A 15,988-nucleotide genomic window follows, 5' to 3' on the forward strand; every position below is an offset into this window, starting at 1 on the left:
CCCTCCCCCCTCATACTTTAAAAAAGGTTGCTCTAAATGTTACTTAGGACCATATAACTTACAGTAAAGGCAAATTTAGCTGAAAGTGATAAAGTTGCCTTAACGGTAAATCAAAAGGTTAGGTTTCAACTTGGTATGMAGATAGTGTAGCCTCTTCTTCATTGGTCATATTTCAGTCTGGCTATGGCCTAGTTGGCTGTCAGTGTGAGTCTCCATTCTTTGTACCTGTCCCAACCTGGCTGCAATTGCCAAACCAGCAACATTTAACTTTCTCAACCAAAACCTGCCTGAGGCACCATTTTAGTTACAACAGAAAGGGTTAATGCCTTGAACGTTACCAAATGGAGAGTCTTGTAATTCTACTTGTGACTCTCTCTCACTCTMTCAGGCATATCAGCACACTAACATGACTCCACACAGTATTTTATTGATCTTAAAGGTTCAGACTCAGTTCAACCACTAACCCTTGTTAGGCCCTTTGGGAAGGTCATCACAGAGGTCAATTAGGAAGAAGAGTCCAAGACTAGTGTCTAAATTACATGTCATAGAACTTCACGCAAATATTGTTTTTCATATCTGTACGTGTACCCCCCAGTGTACACAATGTGTTTCCCTCAGATCTGAAATTCACACAGTATTTTAATGACACGCGTTACATTGGTTATTCTTCTGACACCTATCCCTGCCCGATTTCTCATTGGACCACAGCTATAAATGAGCAGAAGGGAGAGAGAAGACAATACCCTCTCCCTCACCCCCTCTCTGCCCCTCTCCTCTCTTCTCTTCTCTCCCTCCTTCCCTCCCTCCCGCACCTCCACTGTGAGGTCCGACAGATTGCAGTGTCACTTTTTTTTGTGTGAAGTGGGATTTGTCCACAGAGCTAACCGCTCTAGTGAACCGCTCTCTCTCGCTAACTTTCCTGGAATTGCCGAGACAACTCTGTCCTTTCCGGTTGTGCCTCTGTGGCTCCTGTGAAACGCTGGTCGGCAGCTACACTAGACGACTCCGTGTATTCAGTGTGTGCGTGAGGAGGATAAGGGATAAGCAGACAGCAGAGCGATGCCTGCTGTGGACCGGTGTTCTACCCCGCTGTGTCTCCATGCTCAGGGCTCTGTCCTCTGAGCTCCCTGCTGCCTGTGTTTCTGATTCGGGCTCTTCAGCTTCTGTAGCATCGTCCACCTCCTCAGGAGAGATGCCTGCGATGCTGAGTGCACGGGAGCGAGATCCATCGGTGGGTACTGAGTCGGTTGGCTAAGAGGGGATACGCGTGCTAAGGAAGGGAAAAGACCATGGCAAAGTCTGACGGGGGCTCCACTTCATATCAAATCTAATTGTATTGGTCACATACACATGTTCAGCAGATGTTATTGCGGGTGTAGCGAAGTGCTTGTGTTTCTAGCTCCGACAGTGCAGTAATATCTAACAAGTAATATCTAACAGTTTCACAACATATACACACAAATCGAACTAAAGGAATGGAATTAAGAATATATAAATATATGGACAAGCAATGTCAGAGTGGCATAGACGAAGATACAGTAGAGTAGAATATAATACATGAGATGAGTAACGTAAAATATGTAAACATTATTAAAGTGACTAGTATTGCGTTTATTAAAGTTCTTACTTGCTTTGGACTTTTACCAGAGKAATATATTCAGCTCTTTCATGGTTTATCTGGTGTTATTAGGTTGAGGGCAGACACTTTGACATGCCCTCGCATACTTTAATGGCGTACACCGAAGTCAAGGGACYGATTTCGTCGCTGAGTTCAGGGAAACGATTGGGTCACTGCAGTTGTCTCTGTGATAGCGAAGTCATTGTTACTACCGTGCGTGCTAAATTGATTCATTCAGTTCTGTATCAGTTCAACTAATGTAGGCAAGTTTGGTGTACGTGTTTCAAAACTTGTGACTTATTACACAATGTATGATCCTTAATAATGAATGTGTTTGGTCACTACAGCTTCTGTCCGATGCCCGGAGGTTTAAGCATTCTGCAGTTGACATTCAGTGAACTCACTGTCCCTGATCAGAGGAATTCAGAGACGATTCCATACCAAATAAGAATATGTGTGTCTGTCACAGTTCCAGAGGGGTTAGGGGAGTGGCGTTGCTTAGCAATCTAGTCCCACTTGGAACTAGGTCAGAGAGATGTATAGTACCGTATTTGCTGGACACACAAGTACAGAAAACAGTGACATCTGTTGAAAATGCTGCACTCAGGGACATCCCTGGAAAAACGGCTTYATTAGAGGAAGGATTATTCTCTGACTTTGAAGGGTTATTYACTTATTGACACGAGACTTTGAAGAAGGGTTCAAATTGAACCGTTCAATTACATCAGGTCAGCATTAACATGGTCAAGTAAAATCACATAATGGTTTTGGGTAGCTGTAAAATCATTACATTTCCTGGTAGACAGGTCCTGYTTCCTGTGCTCTGCTCAGCATCAGTTTATTGAAAATCATTTGCCCCTTTGCTGCACTCAGCCAACCTGAAGTCTGAGGGTACATTGTCACTGCTGCAGGATTGAGAGAMGGGCATGGCGTCGGRAGAGTATTGTCACYGGCCACCTCAGACAATGGCATGAGTGTTTAGTTGACCTGTAAAGACAGCATTGTGGGGGAGCACATTTCAGTTCTCTGTTCTGATGAGTGATTATCTGCATTCAGCATCAATTGGGGATTASATAACCCACCTGGAGGCCTACAAAAATGATATACAAATGTATATTGCCAAATGTATTGAGTTGTGTAACCAGGTTTCCGGGTARAAGTGAAAAACATCCCTCCTTATTGGTTTTGACAATGGTTCTGAATCACCGTCAGTCAAGTTACAGCTTGCCATTACCGAGACAGATGTTTAACATAAATTGTACTCCTSTCCTCTGTTTATTAACATTAGACAATTAAGACAAATAAATAAAGGAAACACAAAATAACAGAAGAGACTTTTGCTTTGTTATTTCTATGACCTCAGCTTTTTCAGCATCACCCATATATTGTGGATATTTTAAACAATACAAGCTCTGATAGGTCAATACTCTACGTTTTTGTTGAATTCATTTTCATTGAAGTACGGAATCTGACAATGGAAATGATCTGTCAACWTTAGATAATCATTCACGTGTATTTATCTGAACGGTTCATTTCACCCCAAACTCTTCTGTCCACCTCTCCAGATAGCTGAGCAGTTAACCTGGATTTCGCTGACACCGCGCCTGAGTTCTGCTTGAGAGGATGGAAGCGCTGGAGTCAGAGCTGACTTGCCCAATCTGCCTCGAGCTCTTTGAGGACCCGCTGCTCCTGCCCTGCGCCCACAGCCTGTGCTTCGGCTGCGCCCATCGCATCCTGATATCCCACTGCTCCTCCAACGAGCCCGTCCAGTCCATCGGAGCCTTCCAGTGCCCCACCTGCCGCTATGTCATCTCTCTCAGTCCGCAGCGTGGCCTAGAAGGACTGAAACGCAACGTCACCCTCCAGAACATCATCGACCGCGTCCAGAGGGCCGCCTCCTCCGGCCCCCTGGCCCTGCTGCCCCACAGCGGGCCCAACTCCCCTAGCGAGGACGCCGGGSGATTCGCCCTGGCCCTGGTCCCTGCCTCCACCGCCATGACCAGCCTCGGGACGCCGCCCAGCCACGTGCAGTGCCAGTTCTGCGAGCAGGACCCGCCGCAGGATGCCGTCAAGACGTGCGTGACGTGCGAGGTGTCATACTGCGACGARTGCCTGCGCGCCACGCACCCCAACAAGAAGCCCTTCACGGGCCACCGTCTGATCGAGCCCATGTCGGACTGCCACCTGCGGGGGCTGCAGTGCCTGGAGCACGAGGAGGAGAAAGTGAACATGTATTGCGTCACCGACGAACAGCTCATCTGCTCTCTGTGCAAACTGGTGGGAAGACACCGAGACCACCAGGTGGCGGCCTTGAGCGACCGCTACGAGAAACTCAAGGTAAGGGATGACTTTTTGAATGAATGCATGAACCTGGTCGCTATGCTCTGCTGGTGGACATGTTGTTTTGAGGAGGGGAGGCATCAGAACTGCTGTGGATAATCTGTGTGACGGGGTAAAGAATTAAAAGCGAGAGGTGAGGAGCTGCGGAAAGCTGTGTGTGAAGTGAAAAGAGTGAGAAAGTGAGATGCCTTATTGTGCACTCGTAATCGTAGGTGTGACTGTTGTGCAATGTTGTGGTGAAGAAATACAGCTACTGTATTTWGTTTTGAGTGCACTATAATCCTCACTAACCATGTAGCCTAGATTTCCAACAAAAATGATGTTATCATCWTCATTAGCGGAGCGTCCTAATCATACAATTAGTACAAGTACTGCACCGCCCCAAAATGYCAAGAGGGTCTCTCTGCATCTCTCCTGTGCAGGCAGTGTGAAAATAGGGGCTCATTAATGACGGGGAAGATGGCTGCCTCCAGAAGGTTGAGGTTAAACAGTGGTAAWCGCTCYGTTTGGTGGGGGTTGGTTTAATTGAGTGTGACTGGTAGGTGGTGTTAGAGGCTGTTAGGGAGGGCCCACTGGGAGATGGCCTGGTATTACCCCCTCTCTGCAGGACAAATTAAGACCAGAGTTTGATTTGTGAGAAGGCCATATGTGATCACTGATTTTCAGTTTGGCATCTTTTGCAATCTGGTCCATCTCTCATGTGTACGTTAAGGGGTCTAGAAAAGTCTTCTGATTACAGAAGTAACACATGAAGTCCAAATTGTAACTATTATCAGTGCTTAAYTTGTAAATCGGGAGGTTCTGAAACAAAATGTGAGCGCGAGAGGGGGGGTGACCCGGGGGGCTCTGAGCTACCGGACTGCGTTATAAAACAAACMGTTTTATAATAAAGCATTGCATGCATATCATCGTATTTGCCTAGTAGAGCAGTARAGTAGAGGCACTTGCAGAAGTTGCACAAATGGGGACATTTTTTGTAGCCTCGGGTCTGGGACAAATGTGTCCTTTTATAAAAGCATTTCATGCAATTCTACGTCATTTTAAGTGACTGGTGACTTTAGCAGAATATTTTTTAATTCAGAGATACTTTTCTGAACTGTATTGTTGACTGTATGTTTCTTTATTCCATGTGTAACTCTGTGTTGTTGTATGTGTCGAGCTGCTTTGCTTTATTCTTGGCCAGGTCGCAGTTGTAAATGAGAACTTGTTAAAATGACCATTTCACGGAAACGTACAGAGAGAGGAAATGGTTCAAAATATCATCRGAGATCCATGGATCTGGATCATAGAGGAAGCTCTGATCTAACAATGCAGAATGATGATAAACTTGTAGTAGCTAAGCAAAGACCTTYGACTGTCCTCTGTCTTCCTCCCCTCCCCAATGGCACAGCTCCTGGCTTGGCCACAGCTCATCACTTTACTCAGCCCCAGTACAACTTCTTCCTCCACGCCCTGGAGTAATCGAGTCCTACTGTTACACTGTCAAGACCCTTTGCCTACAGCCTTGCCTCTGATCTACGACTGGCCATGCAGATGACTTTGTGTCTCAAGGGTCTAGGCCAAGGGACTGACCAGAGACAACACAAGCATTGACAAGTGTTATCATGTACAGTATGTTATGCAGCATTATGGCTTGCATTTGGCACAACTGGCAGARTAGTGTCAGGAGAAACGTTACGTTTATCATGAACATATAGTGATATAAATGATTTTGTATACATTTGATGTCAACAAAACTAATGGCACAAAATCACATGGATCCTGCAACTTTCCCACATGGTGTACACATGAAGGCCTGGAGTCCATTAAGTGACAGTAAATAGCTCAAAATTGCTTGCCTTTCTCCATAAACAAAATCACTGAGTTTATATCAGACAGAAACAGCTTGGGAAAATGAAACAGGAGAAACGGAGAACTGAGGGAGATGAAGAGAAAGTTGACACACGTATAGGTGCGGAGAACGTAATGGCACACAAACTAATACTGAGACAAGATACACAAGCAAGACAGACACATTAATAATAAAGCAAAATGTGAATTGGCAACATCAGAGAAGTTGATATACAGTCTATGGCTGTTACAACATTCTGTATCCTCTGCTCAACAACCAACAAGATCTTACGGTCTCACCGCAGTATTCAACGTTTGTACAGGGGCGACAAATGTCAAAACTCGACAGCTGTGTTTAGGTATTAATTCCGACTGGTTAAGGTAAAGGTTATAGGGTTAACCCTGTGAGACCCAAGCATAGGCCTCTGATTATCGGTTAGGGTTATTTATTTTTTTACTTMAAGTTTGTAGAACAATTTTGCTGAAAGTTGCAAAAATGTAACATCTTTAGAAAGAATTTGTGTTAATTAAGAAAAATGTAAAATTCTATAAAAAACACATAAAAATGTATCAAAAGCATTGACGTGCTGGCGCATGTCCTGTGGGTCCTGGGGGTATGATCTTTGACCCTTTGTAACTTTCTCACTCATCATTATTGATGATTCATTCATGATTATCCGTAATCATGTTAGCCTTCCACATTAATGTAGGAGTGTTTAGAAACATGTTCTATTCTCATTTACAATATAAGGGAGTCCAAAATGACACAAAACGTTAATTACCATATCATTCTATTTCTAATTTTGTAACTTTTATTTCACCTTTATTTAACCAGGCAGGCTAGTTGAGAACAAGTTCTCATTTACAACTGCGACCTGGCCAAGAATAAAGCAAAGCAGCTCGACACATACAACAACACAGAGTTACACATGGAATAAAGAAACATACAGTCAACAATACAGTAGTAAAAACTATATATACAGTGTGTGAAAATGAGGTAATATAAGGAGGGAAGGCAATAAATAGGCCATGGTGGCGAAGTAATTACAATATACCAATTAAACACTCGCGTGAATGATGTGCAGAAGATGAATGTGCAAGTAGAGATACTGGGGTGCAAAGGAGCAAGATAAATAAATAAATACAGTAGGGGATGAGGATAGTTGGATGGCTATATTACAGGTGCAGTAATCTGTGAGCTGCTCTGACAGCTGGTGCTTAAAGCTAGTGAGGGAGATATGAGTCTTCCAGCTTCAGTGAATTTTGCAGTTCGTTCCAGTCATTGGCAGCAGAGAACTGGAAGGAAAGCGGCCAAAGGAGAATGGCTTTGGGGGTGACTAGTGAGATATACCTGCTGGAGCGCGTGCTACAGGTGGGTGCTGATATGGTGACCAGTGAGCTGAGATAAGGCGGGGATTTACCTAGCAGAGACTTGTAGATGACCTGGAGCCAGTGGGTTTGCGACGACTATGAAGCGAGGGCCAGCCAACGAGAGCGTACAGGTCACAATGGTGGGTATATAAGGGCTTGGTGACAAAACAGATGGCACTGTGATAGACTGCATCCAATTTGTTGAGTAGAGTGTTGGAGGCTATTTTGTAAATGACATCGCCGAAGTCGAGATCGGTAGGATGGTCAGTTTTACGAGGGTATGTTTGGCAGCATGAGTGAAGGATGCTTTGTTGCGAAATAGGAAGCCAATTCTAGATTACATTTTGGATTGGAGATGTTTAATATGAGTCTGGAAGGAGAGTTTACAATCAGCCAGACACCTAGGTATTTGTAGTTGTCCACATATTTTAAGTCAGAACCGTCCAGAGTAGTGATGCTAGTCGGGCGAGCGGGTGCGGCCAGTGAACGGTTGAAAAGCATGCATTTGGTTTTACTAGCGTTTAAGAGCAGTTTGAGGCCACGGAGGGAGTGTTGTATGGCATTGAAGCTCGTCTGGAGTTGTTAACACAGTGTCCAAAGAAGGGCCAGATGTATACAGAATGGTGTCATCTGCATGGAGGTGGATCAGGTCTGAAGGAGGGTTACAGTCTAACCAGACACCTAGGTATTTGTAGTTGTCCACATATTCTAAGTCAGAACCGTCAAGAGTAGTGATGCTTCGGGTGGTCGGGTGCGGGCAGCGATTGGTTGAAGAGCATGCATTTAGTTTTACTTGCATTTATGTCTGCGGAAGGTTGGATCAGAGAGTCACCAGCAGCAAGAGAGACATCATTAATGTAAGAGAGAAGAGATTCGGCCCCGAGATTGAACCCTGTGGCATCCCCATAGAGACTGCCAGAGGTCCAGACAACAGGCCCTCCGATTTGACACACTGAAATCTATCAGAGAAGTAAATACGGCTGCACAGTAATTTCTCTCTATCGATGGTGGTTATGATATCGTTTAGGACCTTGGGCATAAAATAATCTCAAACACAACCAAAATGAACTGCGTCACAAGCTTGACGTAGTCTGAGTCACAAGTAGCTGAGTCACACTGAGTCACAAGCTTGACGTAGTCAATGCGTGCTAGGAATATGGACCAAATACTCAACTTTTACTTACTTTTATTATAAGAATCTTTAGGGAAGTCAATCATTTTGAACCTACCTTTTTGAGTGAAATAAATACTACTTGTTAAACAAAATCTCTTTCTCTGAGCAATTGGGTTAGTATAAAATAATTAATTTCCCTTTTTTTGCATACAGTTTAGCTCAGTATTTTTATTATTTATTTCATACAGTCATTATTGCTCATCTTTATCAAGGATGTTAATCATTTCGGACCCTGAGCATCTAACTAAAATGAAGTCTTTGTCACGCCCTGACCTTAGAGAGCCTTTTTATTTCTCTATTTGGTTAGGTCAGGGTGTGATTTGGGTGGGCATTCTATGTTTTCTGTTCCTTTGTTTTTGGCCGAGTGTGGTTCCCAATCAGAGGCAGCTGTCTATCGTTGTCTCTGATTGGGGATCATACTTAAGCAGCCCTTTTTCCCACCATCAGGTTGTGGGATCTTGTTTTCTGTTTAGTGTTTCTGCCTGACAGAACTGTGCRCTTTCGTTTTCACGTTTGTTATTTTGTTTGAGTGTTTTTGAAATAGAAGAATCATGAACACTTACCACGCTGCGCCTTGGTCCACTCTTCATACCATCAACGAGAGCCGTTACAGTCTTATTGTCTGAAATAGCAAAATGGATCAAATTGATCTATCCACCAAAATTTATTTTGCTATCAAAAAAGGTATTTTTGGAAGGATCAACTCTTTTGTGGATTTTCTATGTATGAAGAACAGCTTACATTTAGTAATATTTGGTTGTCCTGTTTTAACTTGAAGAGAACCTCCTGTCTTACCTCTTTACCATAAAATGAATGATCATCAATGGCAGTTTTTTGACCTCATAGTTCTTTTATTTTTATTTTTAAGATATACATTTTTATTATTTTCATATGTAGAGGCAATTTCAACGTTACTCTTATTTGGTTGTCTATGTCTTGTCTATCAACATATGAAGAGTTTCATTCAAAACGCTATAATGTATATCCACCTCACTCTCAAATAACTAGTACTGCTAGTCTTTACACAGTCAAATGTGACACACATGCTGGAAATGAGTCCCACAGTGCCCTCGGCAGGGGAATTCTGTAACATCTTTTTTTTATAAAGAACTGTGCAAATTATACATTGGTGACATCAATATTTATTATCCAGAGCGTATTCATGTTGAGATACCAAGGTGAGACAACCATACATCACAGTCAAATATACACGATATGAACATTCCATTCCAGCTAAACAATGGATATATAGCTTTTAGACATGTAAAATCTATGAATKAAACATCTGAGAACAGCAAAATGTTGCACACACATGAAGTTTCTCATAATGAAGCACTCATTTCTGATGATAAAACACAAATGCAAAAAATATGTGTATATTGCATTTTGGAACAAAACTCTTCATACGAATGTGGACTTTTGTCTCAGTTTTGCAACCCTTTAACACTTTAAGCACAAAAATGAATTTTTACAACAATTTCAAAAATACTTCTAACTCTGGTTCAGAATTATTATATACATTACCAGTCAAAGGTTTGGACACACCTACTCATTGAAGGGTTTTCATTTATTTTTGCTATTTTCTACATTGTAGAAAAGTAGTGAAGACATCACAACTATGAAATAACACATCTGGAGTCATGTAGTAACCAAAAAAGTGCTACACACAAAGTTGCCACCCTTTGCCTTGATGACAGCTTTGCACAACCACACATCCGTTCATCTACTCTGTGTCTCACAAAGACACGGCGGTTGGAGCCAAAAATCTTAAATTTGGACTCATCAGACTAAAGGACAGATTTCCACTGATCTAATGTCCATTGCTCGTGTTCCGTGGCTGAAGCAAGTCTCTTTTTATTATTGGTGTCCTTTAGTACCACTACTACTAAAGGACACCAATAATAAGAAAAGACTTGCTTGGGCCAAGAAACACGAGCAATGGACTTTAGATCGGTGGAAATCGAAATCAATTGCAGCAATTCAATCATGAAGGCCTGATTCACGCAGTCTCCTCTGAACAGTTGATGTTGAGATGTGTCTGTTACTTGAACTCAGTGAAGCATTTATTTGGGCTGCAATCTAAGGTGCAGTTAACTCCAATGAACTTATGCAGCAGAGGTAACTCTGGTTCTTCCTTTCCTGTGGCGGTCCTCATGAGCGGCAGTTTCATCATAGCGCTTGATGGTTTTTGCGACTGCATTTGAAGAAACTTTCAAAGTTCTTGACATTTTCGTTATCGACTGACCTTCATGTCTTAAAGGAATGAAGTCCTGTCATTTCTCTTTGCTTATTTGAGCTGTTCTTTCYATAATATGGACTTGGTCTTTTACCAAAAAGGGCTATCTTCTGYATACCACCCCTACCTTGTCACAACACAACTGATTGGCTCAAAGTTATTACAAAGTAAATCAATTCCACAAATTAACTTTTAACAAGGCACACCTGTTAATTGAAATGCATTCCAGGTGACTACCTCATGAAGCTGGTTGAGAGAATGCCATGAGTGTGCAACGATGTCATCAGGGCAAAGGGTGACTACTTTGAAGAATCTGAAATATAAAATATATTTTGAGTTGTTTAACACTTTTTTGGTTACTACRTGATTTCATATGTCTTATTTCATAGTTTGATGTCTTCGCTATTAATACAATGTAGAAAATTGAAAAAAATAAGAAAAACTTCTGAATGAGTAGGTGTTCTCAAACTTGTAGGTTCCAAACTCTGTTTTAGACGATACTGACATTATGACCAAAATTATTCTATTTACACTTTGTAGTAGGTGTGTCCAAACTTTTGACTGGTACTGTATATATACACATAATCACTACATCTTAGAGAACACAGGAAAAAATGGCTCAAGTCATGTACTTGCATTGATGGCTACCAAMATMTGCTTTTGTAGGGGGACCTTTGTAGTCTCAGTCGAGTGGACAGGTCTCTAATGTTTCAGAGGCTACTAATGCCAAAGTAATCATACTGACACGCAACAAATGCTACTAAGCGATAAATATGAGTCTAAGGAAATGCATATAGTGTTTGACATCATTTTTTAGTTTAGGATCTTTATATGATGCGATATAGGTAGCGTTGCATTTYTGCAWCTGTGGGTYTAAAAGGGATAAAACAGAAAAAAACGTAATGGTTAAGTTTAGGCATTAATTCCGACTGTTTAAGGTAAGGGTTAAGGTYTGGGATAGGGTTAAAACATACAAAATACAAAAGAGTGCCTAGCACTGGGGTTCAAACCTCGATCCTCGGAGCCGTAGCTTGCGGTTCAAGCCCTTCCTCTATCCTAATCCACAACGCCCTATCAAGCCGCGAGCCTACTAGATGGTAATAGGTGCTCACATTGCCCCTAGTGGATGGTATCCAAGGCATCTCCCGACGTCCTGGGAACCTGGACAAACATTGAAAACTGAAGTGGATCTGGTGTGACCTGGCTGCAACAACAGCGCTAGAGGGAGTTGTGATGTGTGATGACCCGGTAGACATTTTTCAGAGGATTAGACTGYTTGTTCAGGGACACCCGGACACAGAGTGAGCAGGAAAACAACGTCCCACCTGCCTATGTGGAAAGAGACAGTGGTGTAGCAACAGTATAGGATAATCGGTCTACTCCCATGACATCACTGCCTGAGGCTAACTATGTCTAACATCACTGCATGTCAGTCAATACCACACTCAGTGAGTTAACACAGGTATAAAACATGCTTCTTGTTGTTATTCCGAACAGAARCCTGCTGCTCAGAGATGTKTGGTATTGTGTTATGTAATATTGGGGAATGGGCACTGACATGATAGGACATGTAGTTCTCGGGGACCATTGTCTGCTAGCTTTTGTTCTTGTTTCAGATCAGTGTCTGACCAGCAAATCAAGGTATGTGCTTGCAGGTAATTAAATGCCAGGCAAAGCACAACAACCAGCCTAGTTGCCCTCGTATAGAGGATGCAGAAGAAGTTATGTCACACGCCATGTTTTATCAGTGACCTTGTTTACAGTATAAAAGGTACAGGACCTGACGCACCATAGCAATGATTYATTCATTTTACTCAGGGGTGTGAAGAGGGTAGGCCTCCTAGGACTCACGCATCTTAGAGGGATGCTTTAGGAGGATGCTCACTTCGGACTATGGGAGAAGGAGAAAAGGGCAAAGTGGTGATCCTGGTACTCCTGAGTCACGCCGTTCACAAAGGCAAACATTGGAGTAGGAATTGACACCCCAATAGGTTCATACTTACAAATATATAAACCCGGAGGGAGTGTTGTATGGCATTGAAGCTCGTCTGGAGTTGTTAACACAGTTCCAAAGAAGGGCCAGATGTATACAGAATGGTGTCATCTGCATGGAGGTGGTCAGGTCTGGAAGGAGAGTTTACAGTCCTAACCAGCACACTAGGTATTTGTGTTGTCCACATATTCTAAGCAGAACCGTCAAGAGTAGTGATGCTATTCGGGTGGTCGGGTGCGGCAGCGATTGGTTGAAGAGCATGCATTAGTTTTACTTGCATTTATGTCTGCGTAAGAGTGGATCAGAGAGTCACCAGCAGCAAGAGAGCATCATTAATGTATAGAGAGAAGAGATTCGGCCCGAGAATTGAACCCTGTGGCATCCCCATAGAGCTAGCCAGAGGTCCAGACAACAGGCCCTCCGATTTGACACACTGAAATCTATCAGAGAAGTAATACGGCTGCACAGTAATTTCTCTTATCGATGGTGGTTATGATATCGTTTAGGACCTTGGCCATAAAATAATCCTCAAACACAAACCAAAATGAACTGCGTCACAAGCTTGACGTAGTCTGAGTCACAAGTAGTCTGAGTCCACACTGGTCACAAGCTTGAACGTAGTCAATGCGTGCTAGGAATATGGACCAAATACTGCAACTTTTACTTACTTTATTTATAAGAATCTTTAGGGAAGTCAATCATTTTGACACTACCTTTTTGAGTGAAAATAAATACTACTTGTTAAACAAAATCTCTTCTCTGAGCAATTGGGTTAGTATAAATAATATAATTTCCCTTTTTTGCATACAGTTTAGCTCAGTATTTTTTATTATTTATTTCATACAGTCATTATTGCTCATCTTTATCAAGGATGTTATCATTTCGGACCTGAGCATCTAAATGAAGTCTTTGTCACGCCCTGACCTTAGAGAGCCTTTTTATTTCTCTATTTGGTTAGTCAGGGTGTGATTTTGGGTGGCATTCTATGTTTTCTGTTCCTTTGTTTTTGCCGAGTGTGGTTCCCAATCAGAGGCAGCTGTCTATCGTGTCTCTGATTGGGGATCATACTTAAGCAGCCCTTTTTCCCACCATCAGGTTGTGGGATCTTGTTTTCTGTTTAGTGTTCTGCTGAACGAACTGTGCTTTCTTTTCACGTTTGTTATTTTGTTTGAGTGTTTTTGAAATAGAAGAAGATGAACACTACACGCTGCGCCTTGTCCACTCTCATACCATCAACGAGAGCCGTTACAGTCTTATTGTCTGAAATGCAAAAATGGATCAAATTGATCTATCCACCAAAATTTATTTTGCTATCAAAAGGTATTTTTGGAAGGATCAACTCTTTTGTGGATTTCCTATGTATGAAGAACAGCTTACATTTAGTAATTATTTGTGGTTGCCTGTTTTAACTTGAAGAGAACCTCCTGTCTTACCTCTTTACCATAAAATGAATGATCATCAATGGAAGTTTTTTGACCTCATAGTTCTTTTATTTTTATTTTAAGATTACATTTTATATTTCCATATGTAGAGGCAATTTCAACGTTACCTTATTTGGTGTCTATGTCTTGTCTATCAACATATGAAGAGTTTCATTCAAAACGCTAATAATAGTATATCCACCTCACTCTCAAATAACTAGTACTCCTAGTCTTTACACAGTCAAATGTGACACACATGCTGGAAATGAGTCCCACAGTGCCCTCGGCAGGGGAATCTGTAACATCTTTTTTTTTATAAAGAACTGTGCAAATTATACATTGGTGACATCAATATTTATTCTCCAGAGCGTATTCATGTGAGATACCAAGGTGAGACAACCATACATCACAGTCAAATATACACGATATGAACATTCCATTCCAGCTCAACAATGGATATATGCTTTTAGACATGTAAATCTATGAATGAAACATCTGAGAACAGCAAAATGTTGCACACACATGAAGTTTCTCATAATGAAGCACTCATTTCTGATATAAAACACAAATGCAAAAATATGTGTATATTGCATTTTGGAACAAAACTCTTCAATACGAATGTGGACTTTTGCTCAGTTTTGCAACCCTTTAACACTTTAAAGAGCACAAAAGAATTTTTTTACAACAATTTCAAAAATACTTCTAACTCTGGTTCAGAATTATTATATACATTACCAGTCAAAGGTTTGGACACACCTACTCATTGAAGGGTTTCATTTATTTTTGCTATTTTCTACATTGTAGAAAAGTAGTGAAAACATCACAACTATGAAATAACACATCTGGAGTCATGTAGTAACCAAAAAAGTGCTACACACAAGTTGCCACCCTTTGCCTTGATGACAGCTTGCACAACCACCATCCGTTCATCTACTCTGTGTCTCACAAAGACACGGCGGTGCTAGTTGAGAACAAGTTCTCATTTACAACTGCGACCTGGCCAAGATAAAGCAAAGCAATGCGACACAAACAACAAGATAGAGTTACACATGGAATAAACAAGCGTACAGTCAATAACACAATAGAAAAAAAGAACGTCTATATACAGTGTGTGCAAATGGCGTGAGGAGGTAAGGCAATGAATAGGCCATAGTAGCGAAGTAATTACAATTTAGCAAATTWACACTGGAGTGATAGATGAGCAGATGGTGATGTGGAAGTAGAAATACTGGTGTGCAAAAGAGCAGAAAAGTAAATAAAAACAATATGGAATGGGGTAGGTAGATTGGGTGGGCTTTGTACAGATGGGCTATGTACAGCTGCAGCGATCGGTTAGCTRCTCAGATAGCTGATGTTTAAAGTTAGTCATTGGCAGCAGAGAACTGGAAGGAAAGGTGGCCAAAGGAGGAATTGGCTTTGGSGATGACCAGTGAGCTATACCTGCTGGAGCGCGTGCTATGGGTGGGTGTTGTTATCATGACCAGTGAGCTGAGATAAGGTGGAGCTTTACCTAGCATAGACTCATATATGACCTGGAGCCAGTGGGTCTGGCGACTAATATGTAGCAAGGGCCAGCCGACTAGAGCATACAGGTCGCAGTGGTGGGTGGTATAAGGGGCTTTGGTGACAAAACGGATGGCACTGTGATAGACTGCATCCAGTTTGTTGAGTAGAGTATTGGAGGCTATTTTGTAAATGACATCGCCGAAGTCGAGGATCGGTAGAATGGTCAGTTTTACGAGGGTATGTTTTGCGGCGTGAGTGAAGGATGCTTTGTTGCGAAATAGGAAGCCAATTCTAGATTTAATTTTGGATTGGAGATGTTTAATATGAGTCTGGAAGGAGAGTTTACAGTCTAGCCAGACACCTAGGTATTTGTAGTTGTCCACATATTTTAAGTCAGAACCGTCCAGAGTGGTGATGCTAGTCGGGCGAGCGGGTGCGGGCAGTGAACGGTTGAAAAGCATGCATTTGGTTTTACTAGCGTTTAAGAGCAGTTGGAGGC

At 42.0% G+C, this 15,988-nt stretch overlaps 1 protein-coding gene across 2 annotated transcripts in view; it reads left to right on the top strand.

The window, feature by feature from the left end:
* LOC112067745 (E3 ubiquitin-protein ligase Midline-1-like) overlaps positions 1–15,988 on the top strand; it is a 47,048-nt gene that overhangs the window by 7,370 nt on the left and 23,690 nt on the right. For both annotated transcript variants that reach the window (XM_070445911.1, XM_024147352.1), the window contains exon 2: positions 3,184–3,955. In XM_070445911.1, coding sequence (XP_070302012.1) covers positions 3,242–3,955 — 714 coding nt within the window. In that variant the 5' untranslated portion in view covers positions 3,184–3,241. The remainder of the gene's footprint in view (positions 1–3,183; positions 3,956–15,988) is intronic.

This window comes from Salvelinus sp. IW2-2015, linkage group LG12 (genome assembly GCF_002910315.2).
Source record: "Salvelinus sp. IW2-2015 linkage group LG12, ASM291031v2, whole genome shotgun sequence".
In the NCBI taxonomy this organism is placed as follows: domain Eukaryota; kingdom Metazoa; phylum Chordata; class Actinopteri; order Salmoniformes; family Salmonidae; genus Salvelinus; species Salvelinus sp. IW2-2015.